Source organism: Emydura macquarii, unplaced genomic scaffold (genome assembly GCF_026122565.2).
Source record: "Emydura macquarii macquarii isolate MOO-44397 ecotype Brisbane River unplaced genomic scaffold, CSIRO-AGI_Emac_v2 contig_2452, whole genome shotgun sequence".
Lineage (NCBI taxonomy): Eukaryota > Metazoa > Chordata > Testudines > Chelidae > Emydura > Emydura macquarii.
The window spans coordinates 1,876,868-1,896,606 of record NW_027132589.1 but is presented as its reverse complement, the minus strand read 5'-3'; the positions used below and the strand labels follow the sequence as shown (position 1 = coordinate 1,896,606).

The following is a 19,739-nucleotide window of genomic DNA, read 5'->3' as shown; positions in this document are numbered from 1 at the left end:
CGGTTCGTGGCCCTGCTCCTGGCCTCAGTCCCTAACCGTGGTCCAGCTTCCAGCCCCAGCTGAGGAGTGGGGGAATGGCCGAGGTAAGGGGGGATGCAATGTAAAAAGTTTGCAGATCACTGTTCCAGTGCAACAATAGATAAGAGGTATGAATATCTCCATGGGCACTAACTCAGATGCCAATGAAAACACTTTATAAGTCATTGCTTAACATAAAAAATTAAGGAGACATTTGAAAATACAATTTAACTTCATTAAAATTTTAAAATATGGGTAGGCCTTTAACAACACATGGTGGAGCTGATGACGGGAGGGCTTGCTCCTGTCAACCTAGTTACCACCTCTCAGGAAGAAGAGAGAAGATCTCTGCTGCGCCGCAGCAATGAGGGAAGTGTAGACAAACCCTAGGACTCTTTAGTAAACCACTAGTATTCAGGGACTAACTTAAAAGTTAATTTTAGGCAGTATTTATTACAGGGGGATCATCCAACCAAGGCTGTAGACAGTGCTTAATTTGTAATGAAAGAGGTGCTGGGGTTCAACCCCAGCAAGCCATAACACAAATTACATACTAGCTGGCGGGCTGCCCAGCTCTGAAGGCAGCGCTGCCGCCAGCAGCGGCGCAGAAGTAAGGGTGGCAACACCCCATACTATGCCACCCTTACTTCTGTGCCGCTGCTGGTGGCAGCGCTGCCTTCAGAGCTGGGCGGCCAGAGAGCAGCGGCTGCTGGCCAGAAGCCCGGAGGTGCCAAGTCCATGAAATGCCAACACTAGAGGTGCCAGGTCTTAGCCCCAGCAAGCCCAGGCACCAATTAAGCACTGCCTGTGGATATTGGATGTTCACAGCCCTTATTATTATGGATTAATGGCTTGGAATAGTGATTGTTCAAAGCCACATTCTGATTGGTCAGCTAGTCCTCTTCATGTTCCACAATGCACAGCTAGGAGCTCATCAAGGATGTTAAAAATAAATCCCAGTGTGCGTCATGTTAAGTGGGGTGGAGTAAAGTTAGCGAGAAGAAAAAGAATTGTGATGGTCATGCTGCAAGAGGAAGTAGCGGCTTCCCTGTGGTACAGTTATGTGCTAGCACTCTCCCAGGCTGTGATTCAAAGGGAAACTGCAATACAGAGTAGGCTGAGCTGCTTTCCATGGCACAAGGCTCAATTAGGCTTCTGATCAACATTTTAAGTAAAAATAAACCTAAGGATTTAAGGTAGCGGAGGAGAGAAAAAATAATGAAGGCAGCCAGAGGGTAAGGGAGAAAAGTGCTGCAGCAGTTTGTGGACCACCAGAGTCTCTTCATTCACTTTCTGCACTTAAAACTAAATTGGGAACTATTCCATAGTCTCGGTTCAGTTTTATAGCAAGCTAGAAGAATGTGGGTATTTGTACCTTTCCAGTGGTTGGTCCACATAAGAGGTTTACAACTCTACTACTGCTTCCAGCTAATGGACTTAGGGCCTGAACCAAAGTCCACTGAAATCAATGTGAGTCTTTGCATTAAATCCAGTGGGCTTAACCTCAAGCCCTTAGTCTTTAAGCTCAAAGGACAGGGGCTCATGCTCTCAGTGGTGTAGTTCTGGGGTTCACACCCTGCTACTGGCCTGGGCAGGGTTAATTAAAATAACATAGATTGTTTTTCTGCTACTCCTAACTGGACATTTGCAGTTAAGTGCCTGACTGTGTTTTTCATTTGCAAACTTAAAAAATATGCCACTCAGTTGAGTTTTTCCTCTCATTTAAGTGCACGAGAGCTTATTTGCTTTTAAGGACCCCATGTAGAACTCGTTACATTCTCAAGGAAATGGGAAACTTCATTATAAAGATGAGGCAATACTTTTAAAAGTTTAGCTTAGGAGGAAAAATGAAAACCTTATCGGGAAGTCTTACGGATGCCTGCCATATCCGTATACAACACCTTTCTTCCAAAGATTTTAAATGTTATATAATCTCTCTTTTCATCTGTAGATCTCAACGTGCTTCACAAAGGAGATCAGTAATATCATCCCCATTTTACAAATGGGAAGACCGAGGCACTAGGGGGGAGGGAGGAAATGACTCACCCAAAGTCACACAGGATATCGGTGGCAAAGCAGGGACTTGAATCCGAGTCCAAGTCCAGTGCTCTATCTACTAGGCCATACTGCCTCCCTTTAAAAAAGTAAAAGTAAAAGCGCTTTACAACTATCAGTGAGCTAGAGAAATACAATGTAGGGATCACAGCAACTGCCGCTGGGGTGAAACACAGCAATGCCACACATAGAGATAGTACATAATAGTTCAGGACAGGTAGTGAAGATGAATTCTCTGTACAATCCATGCAATATTTCACTGATGAAATACAATTTACTAATAACAGATTGCACCCCCATAATAACCATAAATCACTCTTACCCCTAATGTAGAACACATTCTCTATCATTTGTAGTTTGGAGAGTTCACTATCCAACAATGTGGTGCACATATTATATCCATCTGCAAATATTCTCTACACCTAATTGCCATTTATTCTAAGGCCCCTTTACAATACTTTGGCAGTGTAAAAGGGCCTCAAAATGGGTGTAAATGTGAGGCCCCTTTGCACTGCCTGAGTGATGTGAAGGGGCCTTAGTGTAAATGAGAACCAAGCCCCCCTCTCCAACTTACTCTGTGCGCTGGGGTCCCGTATATACTGTTTTTAATACCACGAGTCCATGTTTCTTGTGATAACATAGAGAAACCATTCCAAATCCTCCAGCATCTAGTTCTTCCTTCTGCAGCAAGTCCTGCGTGTTCATGTGGATATCTTCCAGTGACATGTTTGTAGCCTCCAAGAGCTTAGGGTTTAAAAAGATACAATACTTCTGGATCTGTAATATGAACAGAGAAGACAAACAAACTGTCATCATCCAATATTCATCTGTCACAGTAAACGAAGATCTAGATATGCAAGTAGGCCCAAATCCTCAAAGGTATTTTGATGCCTAATTTCCACTGAAATCAATGGGAGTTAGATGCTTAAACATCTTTGAGGACCCGGGGCACATAGTATCTTGTTTATTTATATCAGCATCACAAAACGATCGGTAAGTGGCCCCAGCTCAAACCTGAAGGTGCTCAGCCTCTCATAGAATCAGGTCCAAAGATCAGAAGTGGTGATTTATTGTGGCTTACTGTCACTCTAACATTTAAATCATAATCGTATTTTGTTTTTCTTCTGGAGGATCTCAATGCACTGTACAAACATTAATTAATCAGTTCTCAGCTTGTAATGTACCGTAGTTTAGTATTATTACCCCCACTTTATAGATGAGAATATCGAAGAGCAGAGAAGTTAAGGGCCAGATTTTCAAATGTATTTAGGCACCTAAAGATACAGATAGACAGATAGTGGAATTTACAAAAATGCCTAGGTGCCTAAGTCCAATTGAAATCAATGGGACTACTTGTGGAATAAGGTATTATTCAATGTGAGTAAAGGAGGCAGAATTGCACCTTTCCTTATTGCTCTTTAAGGGTCCTCAGATCGCCAGTCCTAGAACCTAAGGATCCTGTCTTAATACACTCATGAATTATGAACAAACACACTGTAAACAGTGTGACCCATCAATATATACAGAGACTGTGGTTTGTGAAGAACAGAAGGAAGTTTCTCTTCTCAGAGTATAACAGGGTGTGCTGGCTCTCTACGGCATGCTAAGAGTTCAGGCCTACCCCAATTTCCAACCAGAATGGCTGGAATTCTGAGAAATGTAGTCTCAGATTGATAGGATTTAGAGGCTGTCAGAGGAAGGCATGCTGGAAAGGGGGCAAGGGGATATAAGTAGCCCCTTTCTCTGAGAACAAAGGAAGAGCATGAAAGGAGCAAGACTTGTTGTGAGGTTCCCTGCATACACCATAAAGAAAGTGACAGAGTTCTTAGTCTCTCCAGTTTAGCAGCCTGAGGAAAGCCTAGGAGAGGCTTTGGAAAAAGCCAGATAAAAGCTGATGAAAAGGCCTGAAAAGACAGCTGAGTGGCTGGGTAAAAGTGTGAGAGGGTGACTCAGTACCTTATGGCCTTGATTTCACTACGGGGGGGGGGGGGAAGATATGTGCTTTTGACTTGAGCTAGTTAACCTGAGTTAACTAAGAGGAGGTAAAATCCTAGTGAAGACAAGGCAGTTTGCAATTTTCACATTAAACTTTAACTCAACCTGCTAACTTGTGTGAAAACTACAAGCTGCCTTGTCTTCACTAGAATTTTACCTTGTTTTAACTAACTTGAGTTAAGAACACTTTTTTTTTTTTTTTAAGTGAAGACAAGGTTTAAGAGTCTAGCTGGGTTTGTGCTGGGTTGCTTTCTTCTCCTTCAAACCCTGCCATGGGGTTTAATTCATAGGTTTGGATGGCTATAGCCAAAGTACACAGACCTGGGAACAGGGTATTGTTGTCAAGAGTTGGCTGCTAACAGCTGCAGAAAATTAGCCCCTTAAGGCAGCAGGAAACTGCATTAAGGAGCGGGAGAGGTGAGTGGGTGTCTGGAACTGTGTCTAAACAAACGGTTAATGCTGACAAGGCTAGCCTGTGGTTATCCGGCCTTCCCCCCCCCAGCAGAGAAAGGGCAGACTCAATAAAGGAACTTTCACCTTTACCTAACTAGCCCACCAAGGTTACAAGGCAACCTGCCTGCCTTCCTTCTGATAAGGAATCTGAAGGAGGGAGTGTTTTGGTTAGAGAGCTGGACAAAGCACTGTCTTTAATTGGAAATTAAGAGAGGGCAAAGAAAGTAGCTGTAGGGAAAGAGAAGAAGGGAGAGTGTGTGCCTACACCTGGTGCCTGCTCTTCTGGCAAAGGATCCATGCTTGAGCTGCTCGTGCCCTGAGAGCCCACCTACCAGGGGGCTGCTGCATTGACATGGAATCCTGACAGAGAGTCTGATACTCAAGAAGAGGAGAACTGGGCGCCGATATGTCCTATTGGATTCTTCTCTTGTTTGACTTTCACTGCTTTGAAAGGATGGAGTTCCAGTTTAGCTGGAGAGCTAACCTACCCTACAAGCAAGGAAACTGAGGCAATGGCTGCATTCACATGGACAGAAGGTAAGCCCCTGCCACACATGGCTATCAGTTTTGGTACACTGGCCAGGCTATGTGGTATGCATGTCATTGACCTCATAAGGAAGCTGTGAGGCTTAACAAAACTTGTAAAACACTTTAAGATCTTCAGATAAAAGGTCCTGCTATATGAAGATAAAGTATTTGTATTATATATATTCCTGACACCTAAATTTATCAAATGATCCATCTTTTCATACTCTAGCAGCTCTTAAATCCAGACAGAGGCAGATGTAGGGTAGGTTTTCACACTTGAGAAGATAGTCTTATGGGACTGAAAGTCGGAAGTTCTGAGTTCTATTCCAAACTCTGCCCCAGACCTTGGACAAGTTTTACAGTGTTGCCAACTCTTGATTTTATTACAAGTCTTGTGACTCTTGGTGTCCTTTCTTAAAGTGCTAGATTGTGGGTGATTACATGAGAATCTCAGCTTGCATTTTAAAAATACAAAAATAGTTCCTAGCCCTTGTGGTTGCAGAGAAATGCTTGAGAATGTGCCCCATTAAAAACTCAAACCAGAAGGCAAATAAAAAGACTCCAAAATTAACTGTGTTTGGGGGGGAGAGCAGAGGAGTAGCTTGATTTTCAAAATGTATGTACACTGAAGGAAAATAATTGTTTGCTTGACCACTGCACACCTACTGTAACTAATCTCTCTAAATCAGGCATTTGCACATTTAGTTTGCTCAAGTACACGGCTAACTAGTCATTTCTTGCCCAAATAACCAGTGTGCACATGCCAGTACTGCATGTACATTTTTGAAAATCAGGCCTTTAACACTACACCAATTGTGTTGAAATCTGGAATTACTGTTATATTCAGTGATGTAAAACTTCTTCAGTGAAGACAATTTCTGCCCCAGATTGCTTACAATCTAAGGCCCTGATCCTGTCCCAAACTGCTTATGAATTTAAGTAATTTCATGTCAGTGAGTAGTCACATTGATAAAATAGAACACTGGGCAGCTCAGAGGAAGGCTTAGCAATGAACTATATTCACTTTCTGTGAATATCAGTAATGTCTCTTCAAGCTGGACTCTAAAGCAGACAACAGTGAGTTGAATGCCATTCAATATGTAGGATTAAGCATGGAAAAATCAGGATAGGAATGGAAAAAAGTGACACATGGGGTATCAAGACTAGCACCATTGGCAAGGCAAAAGGGGTAGGAAAGATGTGATAAGACTAGGTCAGAGTTGAATTGATGGAGAAGTGTAAAGAGCTGTGAAGTTGAGGACAAAAAGCTTACACTTGAGAAGGGATACAGAGGATTCCCAGTTGACAAAATTTAGAGTACTGTATCATCTCTGACACATTAGGTCTGATAGCCCTTTCAATTCTAAGCCCCTCTCTTCTATAAGCTATAATTTTTGCTCTTCAAAAGTTATCTCTTCGGGCTCAAAGTAAATTTTTACTTTTGGAAAGTGCAAAGATCTATTCTGATGTTTGAATGAACACAGTAAAAAGATGTGGCTCAGACATGGTCAGATCCTGCAGGCAGGAGGAAAATGAAGTTGCCAGCTGAGGGTCGGTCCTAGGTTCTCTGGTGTGGACTCAACTTTTGGACTCCTATAACTATTTCAGGAGGGGTGTGTTTTAACCAACAGTTGAAGTGGTACAGCCCCCTAGTGTGGTTTCAGTTATATCCGGATAGAGGGGGCTTATAACAAAAGAGCTTATTCCTGAATTAATTTATTATTAATTATTATTATTAAAGTCAGATCCATATAGGCACCTTTATATTGATATAATTGTCAATACTAGGCACTAGTATAATTAAATAATACAAATAATTCAATATAAAATATTTTATATAAATATAAAATCAATAATTAAAGCAGCACAACCTAAGTGCAGGCAAACTTTAGAACAAAAGAACTGCCATACTGGGTCAGACCAATGGGCTTTCTAGCCCAATATCCTGTCTCCAACAGTGGCCATATTGGAGCTTCAAGGAGAATGTACAGAACAGATCTATTGGGGTGATCCACCCGTCTTCCACTCTGGGCTTTTGGCAGTCAGAGGTTCAGGATCACCTTGAGCATGGGTTGCATCCTTGACCCTCTTGGCTAATGACCATTGATGCAATTATTTTCCATGAACTTATCTAGTTCTTTCTGGAAACCAATTATACTTCTGGGCATCACAACAGCCCCTGGCAATGAATTCCACAGGTTAATTGTGCATTGTGTGAAAGAGTACTTCCTCTTGTTTGCATTAAACCTATTGCCTACTAATTTCATTGGGTGACCCCTGGTTTTTGTATTGTAGGAAAGGTTAATAACACTTCTCTGTTCATTTTCCCCACACCATTCATGATTTTACAGACCTCTATATTATCCCCCCTTAGTTGTCTCCGAACAGCCCCAATCTTTTTAGTGTCTCCTCTGATGGAAGCCATTCCTTACTCGTCTTGATCATCTTTGTTGTCTGCCTCAACCTTTTCCAGTTCCACAATATCCTTTTGAGATGGGGCAACCAGAACTGGACACAGTGGGTGCACTATGGATTTATATACAGTAAAACCTCAGAGTTACGAAGACCTCAGGAAGAGAGGTTGTTCGTAACACTGAACAAAATGTTATTGTTGTTCTTTCAAAAGTTTACAGTTTGAACATTGACTTAATACAGCTTTGAAATTTTACTATGCATAAGAAAAATGTTGCTTTCCCTTTATTTTTAAGTAGTTTTACGTTTAACATGGTATTGTACTGTATTTATTACTTTTCTTTTGGTCTCTGCTGCTTTCTGATTTCATAATTCCGGTTCCAAACGAGGGCACTGACCCGTCAGTTCATAACTCTGGTGTTCGTAACTCTGAGGTTCTACTGTAGTTGCATTATGAGACTTTTTTTTTTTTTCCTGTTTCTAATAGTTCCTAACTTTCTGTTAGCCTTTTTGACTGCTGCTGAGCATTGAGCTGCAGTTTTCAGAGAATTATCCGCAAGCCTTAAGGTTGGTTCTCGATCAACCTTGGTGCTACCATAGTTTATATCAGGGACGGGCTACTCTGGATAACACCTCCAGTTCTACATACTCCTCAGTATGCACCCAAGTATAATCTATACCCAGTGTAGTCCATTGACTTCAGTGTGAGTAAGAGTGGCAGAATCTGGTTCTCTGAATTAATTACTTTTTTTAAATGTGTATTCAAACACGGTTACGTATTTTAACAATCCTAAATGTTGAAACAGGATTTGTTTGAAATTGAGTGAAATTCACTTTGGTTGAGGACCAGAACCAACTAGGGCGTAATACAGCAAATTGCTGAGGACCTCTTGCAATGGGAATGGAGTGGACTCAGTGTCTCACATGAGGTACCTGGCAGCTTTTGGGATCACAGAGATGTGCTCAGATCCTAAGATATGTGGACACCTAATTCCCATTGATTTTAATAGGAGTTAGGCACCTAAATACCTTTTTGAGGATGTGGATTTAAATTAGACTTTGCCTCTTTCGCCAGTCATCTAGGAATTTCAGCCCAGGGAAGCAAAACTTCAGGAGAAATAAATGAGTTAAATAAAAACCCCAGCACACGTGAACTACAATACTTTATAAGGTGGACATGCAAGCTATGCATTTAAGGAGTCATTTCACAAGGAGTAATTCTGCATAACTGTAAGATTATTTTTCTGTAAGCCCAGTTCCTGGTTTCACAACTCCAGTATTGTTGTTCTCCTCTCACAGTCTGAACTCTACTTCCTATCTCGCAGATGACCTGTACAATATTCTCATGGGGATTCTCACCAGTCCTATGTTCAGTATCGAACTATGTATTTTCAATTATGACCAAAGTATATCAAGCCTGTTAAAAACATAAGATCCAAAGCTAAAATTTCTTATCACCAAAGCAATTCTTTGGATGTTAAAGGCATTACTTAAGCTTCAGTTCTGATTTTTAAATGCCAGTTTTCATATAACTAGTTTGAAACAACATAAAGGATGTACTCGACGGAGATTATAGCTCATTGTGTAGAAGGACTTGTGGTGGTTTCTTGGGGTTATGTCAATTTATTCTGCTTTAACCACTTAGCTTATTCAAAACTGAAAGAAAAACAGTAATTCTCTGTTTCCTAGGGAGGAATAGTGACTTCCCTATTTCATAAACTGAGGGTCCTCCAGTCTTACTTGGTTCATGTAGAGTGACCAGATGTCCTGATTTTATAGGAACTGTCCCTGTATTTGGGACTTTGTCTTATATAGGCTTTGCCTATTACCCCACCAACCCACCCCCAGTCCTGATTTTTCAAACTTGCTATCTGGTCACCCATGGGGCATGTGGGTGGAATGGGAGCTGTGCCTTTATGAAGCCTGAGCTTCACCCATAAACCAGTGCCTCTTACACTTCCCTTTGAGCACCTTCTCCTGAGACTACTTCCCTGTCACTGTGTTCTGCCCCAACCCCTCCGGGGAGTAACTGTTTTATGTTTCAGAAGTCACTACACCCTTAGAGTCCTGCACTTATTTCTTGCAATGTTGAATGAGGAGCCTTCTTACCAAAAACTACTGTGGGAACGGAGGAAAAGGGGGGGACTTACTATTTCCCCTTTCCACCCTCAGTGTGGGAATAGAATATGGAAATCCCCATGGCTCCCCCAGCCTGGGAGGATGAGCAAATTCCTGTGCTGGCAGGCGCAGGGGTACTTCCCCACTTGGGGACCTGGGAGGAGATAAAGGTCTCCCTCTTTCTCTACTACAGGGGTTTTCAAACCGGGGGTTGGGACCCCTTAAGGGGTTGTAAGGTTATTATGGGGAGGGGTTGTGAGTTATCAGCCCCCCCGCTGCAGCCCCGTGCAAGGCTGACAGCCAGAGCCCTTCAGAGCTGGGTAGCCAGGTGCTCTGAAGACAGTGCCAGCCCCAGCAGCAGTGCAGAAATACGGGTGGGCATGGCATGGGGGAGGGTGGAATGGCACGGGGGCCATCAGAGCCTGAAATATTTTCCAAGGGGGTCCCAGCACAAAAAAAGTTTGAGAAGCCCGGTTCTACTGCCTTGTGCAGACCGAGACAGGCAGCGAAAGGACTGGAGTGGAGGAGGCAGCCCAGTGGATGAAATACACCCCAGGACAATGCATCCAGCTCTCTTCTGAATCTCATCGCACCGGCATTGGCACGGAAAGCTCCGGATCAGGTCCCGGACAAGGATCCAAAGGTGCGGACTCAGTCACCCCATGCACACCCGCCTCGCCTCCCCTTTCAGTTCCGCCCCACTCGGAGCCACTCCTGTGTGAGGTGGATGTCTTAAAGAGACCGCGTCCTCTCTGCTCTGGACCCGATTCCCCCCTGACAAGGGCACCAGCTAGTCGAACCGAGCCGCTTTAAAAGAGCTCCGGGAAGGACAGCTGCCTGGGGCTAAGGCGTGTGTGACCCGGAGGGTGAGAGAGGGATCTGCCTTACTCCCTTGGCTGGCAGCTGGTGGGTCACTTTTTCAAGCCCCGAGCAGCAGCACGACAAAAAAAAAAAAACAACTGACTCCAGGGATCAGGGCACAACAGGGGCGCCTGAAAACCCCCGGTGGCAGGAGCGGATCTGTTTGCAAGAGCGAATTAAAAGTTTGTCTAAACATTCTGTAAGATCCTCCCCCTGTCCCAGGAGGCTGAAAGGAGCTGGAGCGGGGAGGGAATATAGAAAGCTTGTTTCCACCATTAGGACGTGCTCAGGCATTGCACGCACACACACAAAAAGCGGCCTTTCCAACATGGTGCGGAGAAACTGAAACTAACTTTTCCCCTTCAGCAATAAGGAAGGAAGTCTGCTGTAGAAAAACAACCGAGGAGTCGCCTGCCCCCCTCCCCAAGGAGTCCTTGATATGAATATTATTAAACACTAATACATGCACATACAGTGTGTCTAACCAAAAGTCTGGGGGCGGGGGAGGGGGAAGCGGGTTCCAGGCAGACTGACATGAAATTCAGTGAAACCTTTTAAAAAAGAATCTAGTCTCTGGTTAAAGACACGAAGAGTGAAAGTGTTCTCTTACCTCCTCTTCACTGAGCCCTAGCTCCAGGAAGAACGAGCCACTGCAGTGCCTGTCTTCTTTTACAAAGCCTGGGCTGATTCCTCCCTCCCAGCCTTGCTGGAGGAAGAGGAGGAGTCCTGAGAACCGACACTGAAACAAAACACTAGCAGCTTCAGTGCCGGGGAGGGGAAACGGTAGAGGACGGAAGCGGGAGGGCTGTAGAAGCTAATAGAAAATTGTACCGTTCTTATAGCGCTCTCTAGTTGCAAAGATTCAGTTCCGCCCTGAGTTACAGACTGCGTAGCCACACTGAAGTTTGTGGGTAAAAGCAGCGCTGACAACCTCAAAAGATCAAACATCATAAGACCGCCTGTCCCAGACCTAAGAAGAGCTTTGTGCTTGTGTCTCTCTCTCTCCACCAGAGTTGGTCGAATAAAAGCTCTTATCTCCCCCCTCGTCTCCTCAAAATGAGATTTTAAAAAAAAAAAAAGGAGGGGGGCGGGATGATGTAGGATTGCTGATTTGCTATGGCCTTTTTTTTTTTTTTTTTTTTTTTTTTTTTTAATTGCAGTTAATCTTATAGTTCCAGAGGGGTAGCTGTGTTAGTCTGTATATGGCAAAAACAACGAGAGTTCTGTGGCACTTTAAAGACTAACAAATTTAATATTTGCAGGCATAAGCTTTCGAGAGACTTCAGCTCTCTTCTTCAGATGCAATAATACAGAAAATAGGTAACACAGAGGCATCTTATAGATATCCAGGTGCATTGAGAACAATGGGGGAGGTGGAGTCTGGTACTTAAGACCTAATGACGACCTTTATTAATACATGCTAATTGATAGTAATTTTAGCAAATTGCAAGACATCATGGATATAGTTACCAAATTCTGATTCAGAGTACAGTAACTTGGTTTAGATTGCCTTTTTAAAAGGTTGGATGAAATCCTGGCTCCATTGATATCAGTGGCAAAAATGCCACTGATTTCAATAGGCCAGGAGTTCATCCATATTTGCTACTTTACACAGCAATGTGAAGGGAAAGGCTGACATCATGTGGGGGGGAGAGAGAATTTCAATCTTCTAACTGTAATAATTTATTTTCTATTGATCTGTCCTTTATATCAGTGTTTCTCAATGACCAGTCCATGGACCCGCAGCCTCATTGCCCCAAGTCTACAAACAGGCCAAAATGATAGCTTTTAAGACGTCTGAATTGCCTGCATTTGTGTCACTGGGCTATTTCTGAAATCTAATGATGAAAACTTAAATGTTAGCATTTTTAAAAGTGATTAGCAATTTAAGTATCCAAGTAATCTACCTATCCATAATTGTTGGATATTGGATGTGAGCAGTAAAGCAGTGGGTGTCAAATCTTCAGCGACTGACTAGCTCAGCTATTCGCAAGGACAGCTCAAAAGTTATGAACTGGCGTCTGGACATGCCAATTTTGCCTGATGATAGGGTACAGAGAGGAAATGGCAAAAGTGGATGTCTGGGACAGGAGGTTATAAAAATTCAAACACACAAACCACAAATAACACTGAGCCCTCCATTTATAAGACTCCTAATGACATTTTATGGCCTGAGCCAAACCTCAGTCAGTAATCATAGCGCAGAAACCTTTCTATCCAACACACCACTATCATTTGTTATAGATATCTCATTCTTCATGCCACAGTAAGATGGCGCAGTTTGAATTTTAGGCTATGGACCAACTTAAGTTGGTCACAAGTTATGACAACATTATGATAGAATGGGATATGTCTGCATCAAATTATGAACTCCATTTTGTACTAGGTGTTGAACACAAGTGTTAGCTTGCCTGAGGGAAGCCTACTGTACTGCATTCCAGACAGCTTTTCTACCTGGGAAAGGTAACCGAACCCTCCTCAAAGGACCAGCAAGACTACAATCGAAGGCTATCAGATTTGTCACTCAACTACTGGCCTATTCCTATGGAACAATGAGGTCTCTATGCAGGTGGGACAAGAATGCCTGGAGGAGGGGTTGGAGTATCCTAGTCATGCATATGACAGTGACAGAAGTCTGCTTTGGAGTGGGATGCTGATCTGTACAGGGAGGCAGATGACCATCACCACATGTAAGAAGGATTTGCTTCAGAGCAAAGGGCAGGAAGGACTCTGCCCAGCCTGAACAGGATATACTTTAGACTCTCAGAAGTGGTTAGATCAGACAGGGGGAGGCTGTGTCTCAGGACTTCTGTTATTTTCAAAGATCAGTAACTCTTTAATGCTTTAAGAGCAAAGTGATTATGGTTAAGAAATTCGTTTGTTCAGCCTGAGTTTCTTGCTTGCCTGCCACATTGTTCCCATAGGGATTAAACTAGAAGCCCAGAGTGACCACAGCTCAGGTGTGTTACCAGATTTGCCCTTCACCTTGGGGTATGATCATTTATTAGGGTTACCTTCCTGGAAGGGGGGTGTGATTCTAGGCGTGGGATCCTAGGGGTGTGATTCTACTAATGTACTGCTTGTGTTACCTGTGTGTTCATAGGGCTACAAGCCCCCTCCCAATGGAGCTATCCTGAAGGACCTAAGGTTTTCAGGACTGGGTTCCTCCAGCACCTGATTCAAATAAACCTCCCAGAGATACACACACACACACATTTCAGATTAACTGAGTGCATCTGGACTGGGCTATCAGCACTGTCAGCTAACCCCTTATATGTCCCTGAGCTCAGCAGGCTGGGTGACACCACATTCTCAGTGGCTACCCTTATATGCCCCTTTGCAACGCACCAGAATAGAGCAGGCTGGGTCCAAACAGCATCTTTTTGGCTACTCCCCTTAATTGCCCCTTGGACTCAATCAGGCTGGGTCAAACAGCACTTGAGCTGCACCCTCATTTGCCCCTGGACCCCATAGGCTAGGCAGAATAGCACTTCCTGGCTGTCCCCTTCATATGCCCCTTTATACCACAATTGTTCTAGCAGTAATCCCCTTGATGAGCAAACCCCATAGGATTTTTGGGCACTCCAGGGATCTTTGACTTAGATAAGAGAAGCGTTGCTACAGAGCAAGATAGGGACCAAGACACAAAGGAAGAAAATAAAGTTTGGAGAGAGAGAGAGAGAAAGTGGCAACCAGCTTGATTATAACAGTTATTTTATTGCTAGGTATATAAAACTTATGATACTAATAGTAATACCATACAAGGAGAAAAGAACAATCAAACACTTACAGTACTACACAATTACAATTGGGGTATTGGAGAAAGCTATCCAGGTTTGATTACAAAAGTAGAAAGTTATACCTGGACTAAGAGAGAGGGGAGCGGGGGGAGAGACCAGTTGTGTTGGGGGAAGAAGGAGGGGGTTGATCTCACCACTCCATGCAGTTCAGAGGTTCCCAGGAACAGGCTTGTCATCTTAGGGTCTGGAGTGCTTTTAGTCTGGCAGAGCCCCCAACATGATCAGTCAGGAAATGAAGACAGGGGAACTGATGTAGAGTTTGGATCCAAGCATCAGAACAGAGGTTTGAGCTTTGATAGGGGATTTGTAGATGCCAGGTTTGTTTATGGATAAACAATGTCTGGACAAAAGGAGCTGATCATTCCTGGAAGGGCTCTTTTCTTGAGAGAGGGCTCACAATGCAACCAGATTTCAGTGTTTTGCATACCAATAACTAGAATGATCTGATAACTGCGGAGCTGGGTGTGTACAGGTGTGAGTTCATTTACATCGAGAGCAGAGATTTCCCAACATGCAGTGCGTTCCCTGCTTCAGCAATCCCGGAGTTCAGTGCGTGTTCCATCTTCGATGTAGATGAGGCTTCTGTTCTCCATTCATGTGCTAACTGAGATGCTTATGAGGCATGGGGAGTTGTCTCACCCTTGATGGGAGGGTTTCAGTTATGTCTCCTGCCTTTGGTTCAAGCATGGGCTGGTGGGGGGGTAATTCAGGTGAGCCAGAGAGAGAGAGAGAGTTGGGGTTTTGCGCCCTGGTTCCCCAAGCACACAGAGCTGCTAGGTAACAGGTGAGGCTCTGGAAAAACACTTGTAAACTGACTGGAGGACTTGAGATGCTGTGGTGAAGAGGGAGTTGTCACACAACTAGACTAAAGTGGTAAATTCTGTAATCCAATGGGGGAAAAACTTGCATTTTAGAGAGAATGCATTTTATTCAAACATAAGGATGATGTGTAGAATCATGACACCTACTACTGAGTCACAAAAGCCCAACTGACACTGCAGGCAGAATTTAGGTAAGAAGAAGTAATTACCAGAGCTGAAATCTGGCTCGGCGATCTGTTTTTAATACTAATATTCTTTTGAAAAATGCCACAAGATTTCCAAATTACTACAAGTTTTCAGAATCTCTTACACCTAACTCAAAAGATGAGCCTTCAGACAGACACTGGTTCCTTGATTCACAGGGAGGAGGGCCATCAATGGCCCTCTGTAGCTCCTGGATTTTTTCATTCCAACTATAGACTAGACCTGTGACATCACATCGCAAGCCTGCAATGTCCTAAAACATCTGCATTATCATGAACACACCCTGTGGAGTCATAATCTAGGACATATTGCTATTACCACACCTACTTACCTATCATTGTATGGAAGGCAGAGAGACTCCAATCAAGACTGTATATGGCCTATCCAATAGGGCCTTGGATTTGGACTAAAGAGATCTGGATTTTATTCCTGACTCTGCCAATAATTTGTGTGACCTTGGAAAGTCATAGACTCCCTGCATTTCAGTTTCCTCATCTATTTTGAGGTCTATGGATGAAAATTGCAATACTATAACAAAAAAAAATTTAGGGAGACAATTCTCCATGTACCCTATTATCGTCACTGAAGCCAAATGAGCTGGTGGTATAAAATGCGTGGAAGTAAGGAGATCTGGGCTGTACTGTTAATTTATAATAAAATGAGAAGGGAAGATAATCTACCAAGACCTCTCAAAACAACAAATATATGCAGGGCCAATTTTCAAAGAAATCTTGACTTAGTTTCTAAGTGTAGGTGATGGAGAAACTGAGATGTGGATGTGCAACCTATGTTTGCAGTTTGACTCGATAAAAGGAAGTTCTTAAGCAATGACACATCTCACTACAGCAGAGAGAGGTGTCATTTTTATATAAGAAAATGATGATCACAAAACCAGTATCACGCTATCTAATTGCAAAATCTCTCTGAGGTGTTATAGCAATAGGAACATTCACCGTGGACTCTAGAAATGGTCAACTTATAGCGTAGTCTAAATTGTGACCCACAAGTTCTTGTTTTCCTATATCAACTCATACTTGATTTATAGTTTAATGGTACAAATAGATGATATGTAGCAACCACTTTCTACAAAAGATATGTCACTGTATATGTCTGATCTTCTATAGTTCCAAGGGGCCACAGCATAACAAGGAAGTAAATCTTGCTGAAATTATGCAAATTCAGAGAAAGCTCTGAGCTACTGTCAGTGTGGTTCCTTCCTAAATTCCATCTGGCTTTAAAATGGATAATGGAAAGTAAGTCACTCATGAGGCCAATTGGCTGACAATTAATTTTAGATGGAACCTTTTAATTCAATATCACAGGATGATAGATGACCTTGAAATATGAACTAATAACAGAAGACTAATAGGTAGTTCATATTATGCTTGCTATTTATGAGGTGTTTTACATGATCTGGCACTCTTGATGCACTCAAACATACACGTAGTACCAGGCAAGCAGGAACACTAATATTGAACTATTAAATCTTGCACTCCCAAATTGTTGTGTTGTTTTGTTTTTGTGTTTTAGTTATGGAGCTGAAGCATAGTTATTTTGCCTAGATTTCATTAGGAATGTGTACATCTGTATCTTTCTGGCTTTTTATAATAAGCTCTTTATTACTGCATTTGTTTTAACACTGCACATTAAGACTATAAGATTGTTAACAGGAAAAATTATGACCTGAAAAATCACTAACTCAGCTTCTTGAACCTTCCTCTGTTCCTTGGTCAAATCACTGGCTAAGCATTTTTTCTTGTAAGCTTCCCATGATTCCACTCCATAATTAAACTGTTTGGAGTTGTGCAGGCAGCCTGTAGAAGAAGCATATAGACATTGTTTATCCCACTTCTAGCATTAAATCTAAATAAGAGAAGTAAATACAAATTGCGATCTACAGTCTTAGATTGGGATATTTCATCCCATTGATTTCTCATAAGCCACACCCTATCATTAGGAGTGATAGATGAACTGCTGATTTTTTTAAAAAAGTGTAGGTGAATCTAGTACCTGCAAAAGTACTAGTACTCATTTATGTTAAGGCCCCTTTACACCCCTGTTCCCCTTTATGCTGCCAGAGTGGTGTAAAAGGCCCTTAATGTAAACGAAAATCAGGCCATCAGAGTTGGGGCCTGATCCCTGAGCATCTGCTAAGGAGCTTCACCTCCCACTGAAGTCAATGTGACCAGAGGGGGTTAGTACTTTTCAGAGCCCAATTCCTAGCACTGATTTGAATCAGACATTATGCAACCCTCCTCACCCACTTTTGCAACATCATTCTCTTTCAGTTCTGGATTTTGCTTTAACAGACACCGCCAGCTCTGCCAAATTGTGTTATGGCTTTGTGCTTTCATTTCCTAAATTAGAACAGCAACTGGACTAAAAAGCTAGCTCTTGGCAAATGGCTTTCTTAATTACGAAAAACACTGGGAAATCAATTTTAAGTTTAATATGCTCTCCAGGCGGTTTCTCTCAAGTTTTTAACTAACCTAATAAATGGACAGTGTCATTACCATATTCCATCAAGGTGAGTCATACTCAGATGACACAAACTCCAAACACACAGTTGAACACTTGGGAATTATTTGCAGAAAACATCTGTAAACATACTGGTCCTTGAGATAAGGTGGTTTGTAATGATGCCTCTTTGTGACACACAAACACTTTTATAATACACAAACATTTGGGCCCAAAGTCCCAGGGTTATTTTAAAACCTACAGTCTTATTAGTAAGGGCCCAATCCTGCTACTGTTGTAGTCGATGGCAAAACTGTCAAACTCCAGGGTGTAGGATGGATTCCTAAAGTGATATCCTCTAGTACAGTGGTTTTCAACCTGTGGTCCACAGACCCCTGGGTGTCTGCAGACTATGTCTAATAGGTCCACGAAAAGTTACTATGATATTAAAGTTTCAGATCCCAGAAAAGGCATTCCTTTTTTCTGATCAGTCAAAAGTATGTGAATACCCCCTTCTACAGGTAATCACCCAGAAGTGTTGTCATTACCATAGCAGACCACAGTTTAGCATCCTTTCTCATGCTGCTTCAAATGCTGGGCTGAGCATGTGAACCATTTTATAGTTGAATTCTGTTCAGGCAGTTTTCAGTCTGACATCTATGTAGGGATCTGCAGACCACAAGTTGAATTTCTAAAAGAATCCCTATCTCCACTGGAAATTTTTTAGGGGTCCACAAGTGAAAAAAGGTTGAAAAACCACTGCTGCTGCTTTCTTTGTATTTACTAGAGCAGTCTTACTAATTAACTATTGCTTTACACCAAAAGTCTCCCCATTTTTCTCCATATTGCACTTAATCCTTCTATCAAACAGTACAGCTCTGGTGCGTCAATTTGGTAAACTAGACTGAGCTTACAATACCAAAGAGACACAAATTTTAAAGATGCACTTCAACTAGTCTCACCAATTATATCATTTCTTGTTGCTCTTGGCTCAAATTGCAGATCAGATATTGTGACACTGCAGCCCTATTTGCTCAATTCTTCCACTGCAAGATTCTTTATGGATCCATTCAGAGATTTGGGTTCTTGATGTGCATAAATTATTAGTACTTTTCTCCCTGGAGTTAAAAAGAAAAGAAAATCCCCAGATACCATGGTGAGGGATACATCTGAAATAGTATGCAGAGACTCCTTATTCTCCATTATTCAATACCTTGTGTCCTCTCAGATCAGTGCAAAGCAAGTAAACCTCAACTCAGTCATAATGCATTTTATACCCACTTAGCACTGGTAAGAGAATACATAAAGTGCTGGGCAATGGTGAATTTGGCCCTTGAGTTCATCTGTGCTGAAGTGGCCTTCCCTAACTGGAACTTAGTGGACTGAGGGGCAAGAGGAAATCAAAAGCTATGTTGTGTGTTTGTAACATCAGCGGAGTTAAAAAGTTAAAATCTTCTGTTTGTTTTATACATGGCCCCACTTTCTCCTGGCAGTGTACTCAAGGTACTAACCAAATAGTTAACATTCACTAATAAAATATAAAACTTTTTGAAATCATAGAGCAGCATTTTTTATTCACCGAGCACAAAGGAGAGAGGGGGTGATATTTCTACATACATGAGGACAGTGTCTTATATATAAAAACTTCAGTGAGAAGTTTTCAAACATTGCTTAAAACTAAGGTGAACTAGACTTGCAGGGAGGAAAAGCTGCATCTCTGAACAGCCAACACACACAAAAAAAGGCTTGGTTAGCTGATAAACTAAATTTCCATGGTGGAAGTAAGGGATGGATCTGCCAGGTCTCCATCAGCCTGATGATTAAGTTGGCTGTTTCAAATAGAGTCGGGGGTATTTCAGTTAAGGGTTTGAGAAACCACTTTGCTATTTTGTCATCAGTCAATATAAAGAATGCTGTAAAAAGCAGCTGTTTATCTATGAAGCAAGTGTGTTGCTGATTCAAGCACCACATAGAAATTACAGAGCAGTCCTGCCAAGAGGTCATTACAATAATCAAA

At 42.3% G+C, this 19,739-nt stretch overlaps 1 protein-coding gene and 1 long non-coding RNA gene across 3 annotated transcripts in view; one reads left to right on the top strand and one right to left on the bottom strand.

Moving 5' to 3' along the window:
- Positions 1 to 11,450, bottom strand: part of RIPK1 (receptor interacting serine/threonine kinase 1) — a 38,344-nt gene extending 26,894 nt beyond the window's left edge. The window contains exons 1-3 of one of the 2 annotated variants that reach the window (XM_067562603.1): positions 11,272 to 11,450; positions 11,051 to 11,179; positions 2,648 to 2,850 (exon numbers count right to left, since the gene is read on the bottom strand). In XM_067562603.1, coding sequence (XP_067418704.1) covers positions 2,648 to 2,850; positions 11,051 to 11,179; positions 11,272 to 11,391 — 452 coding nt within the window. In that variant the 5' untranslated portion in view covers positions 11,392 to 11,450. Of the gene's footprint in view, positions 1 to 2,064; positions 2,153 to 2,647; positions 2,851 to 11,050; positions 11,180 to 11,271 lie in introns of those variants that run through there. The other variant, XM_067562604.1, reaches the window with a different exon arrangement.
- LOC137162704 (uncharacterized) overlaps positions 4,634 to 19,739 on the top strand; it is a 63,980-nt gene continuing 48,874 nt past the window's right edge. The window contains exon 1 of the long non-coding RNA XR_010922469.1: positions 4,634 to 5,058. This is a non-coding gene — a long non-coding RNA (uncharacterized lncRNA). The remainder of the gene's footprint in view (positions 5,059 to 19,739) is intronic.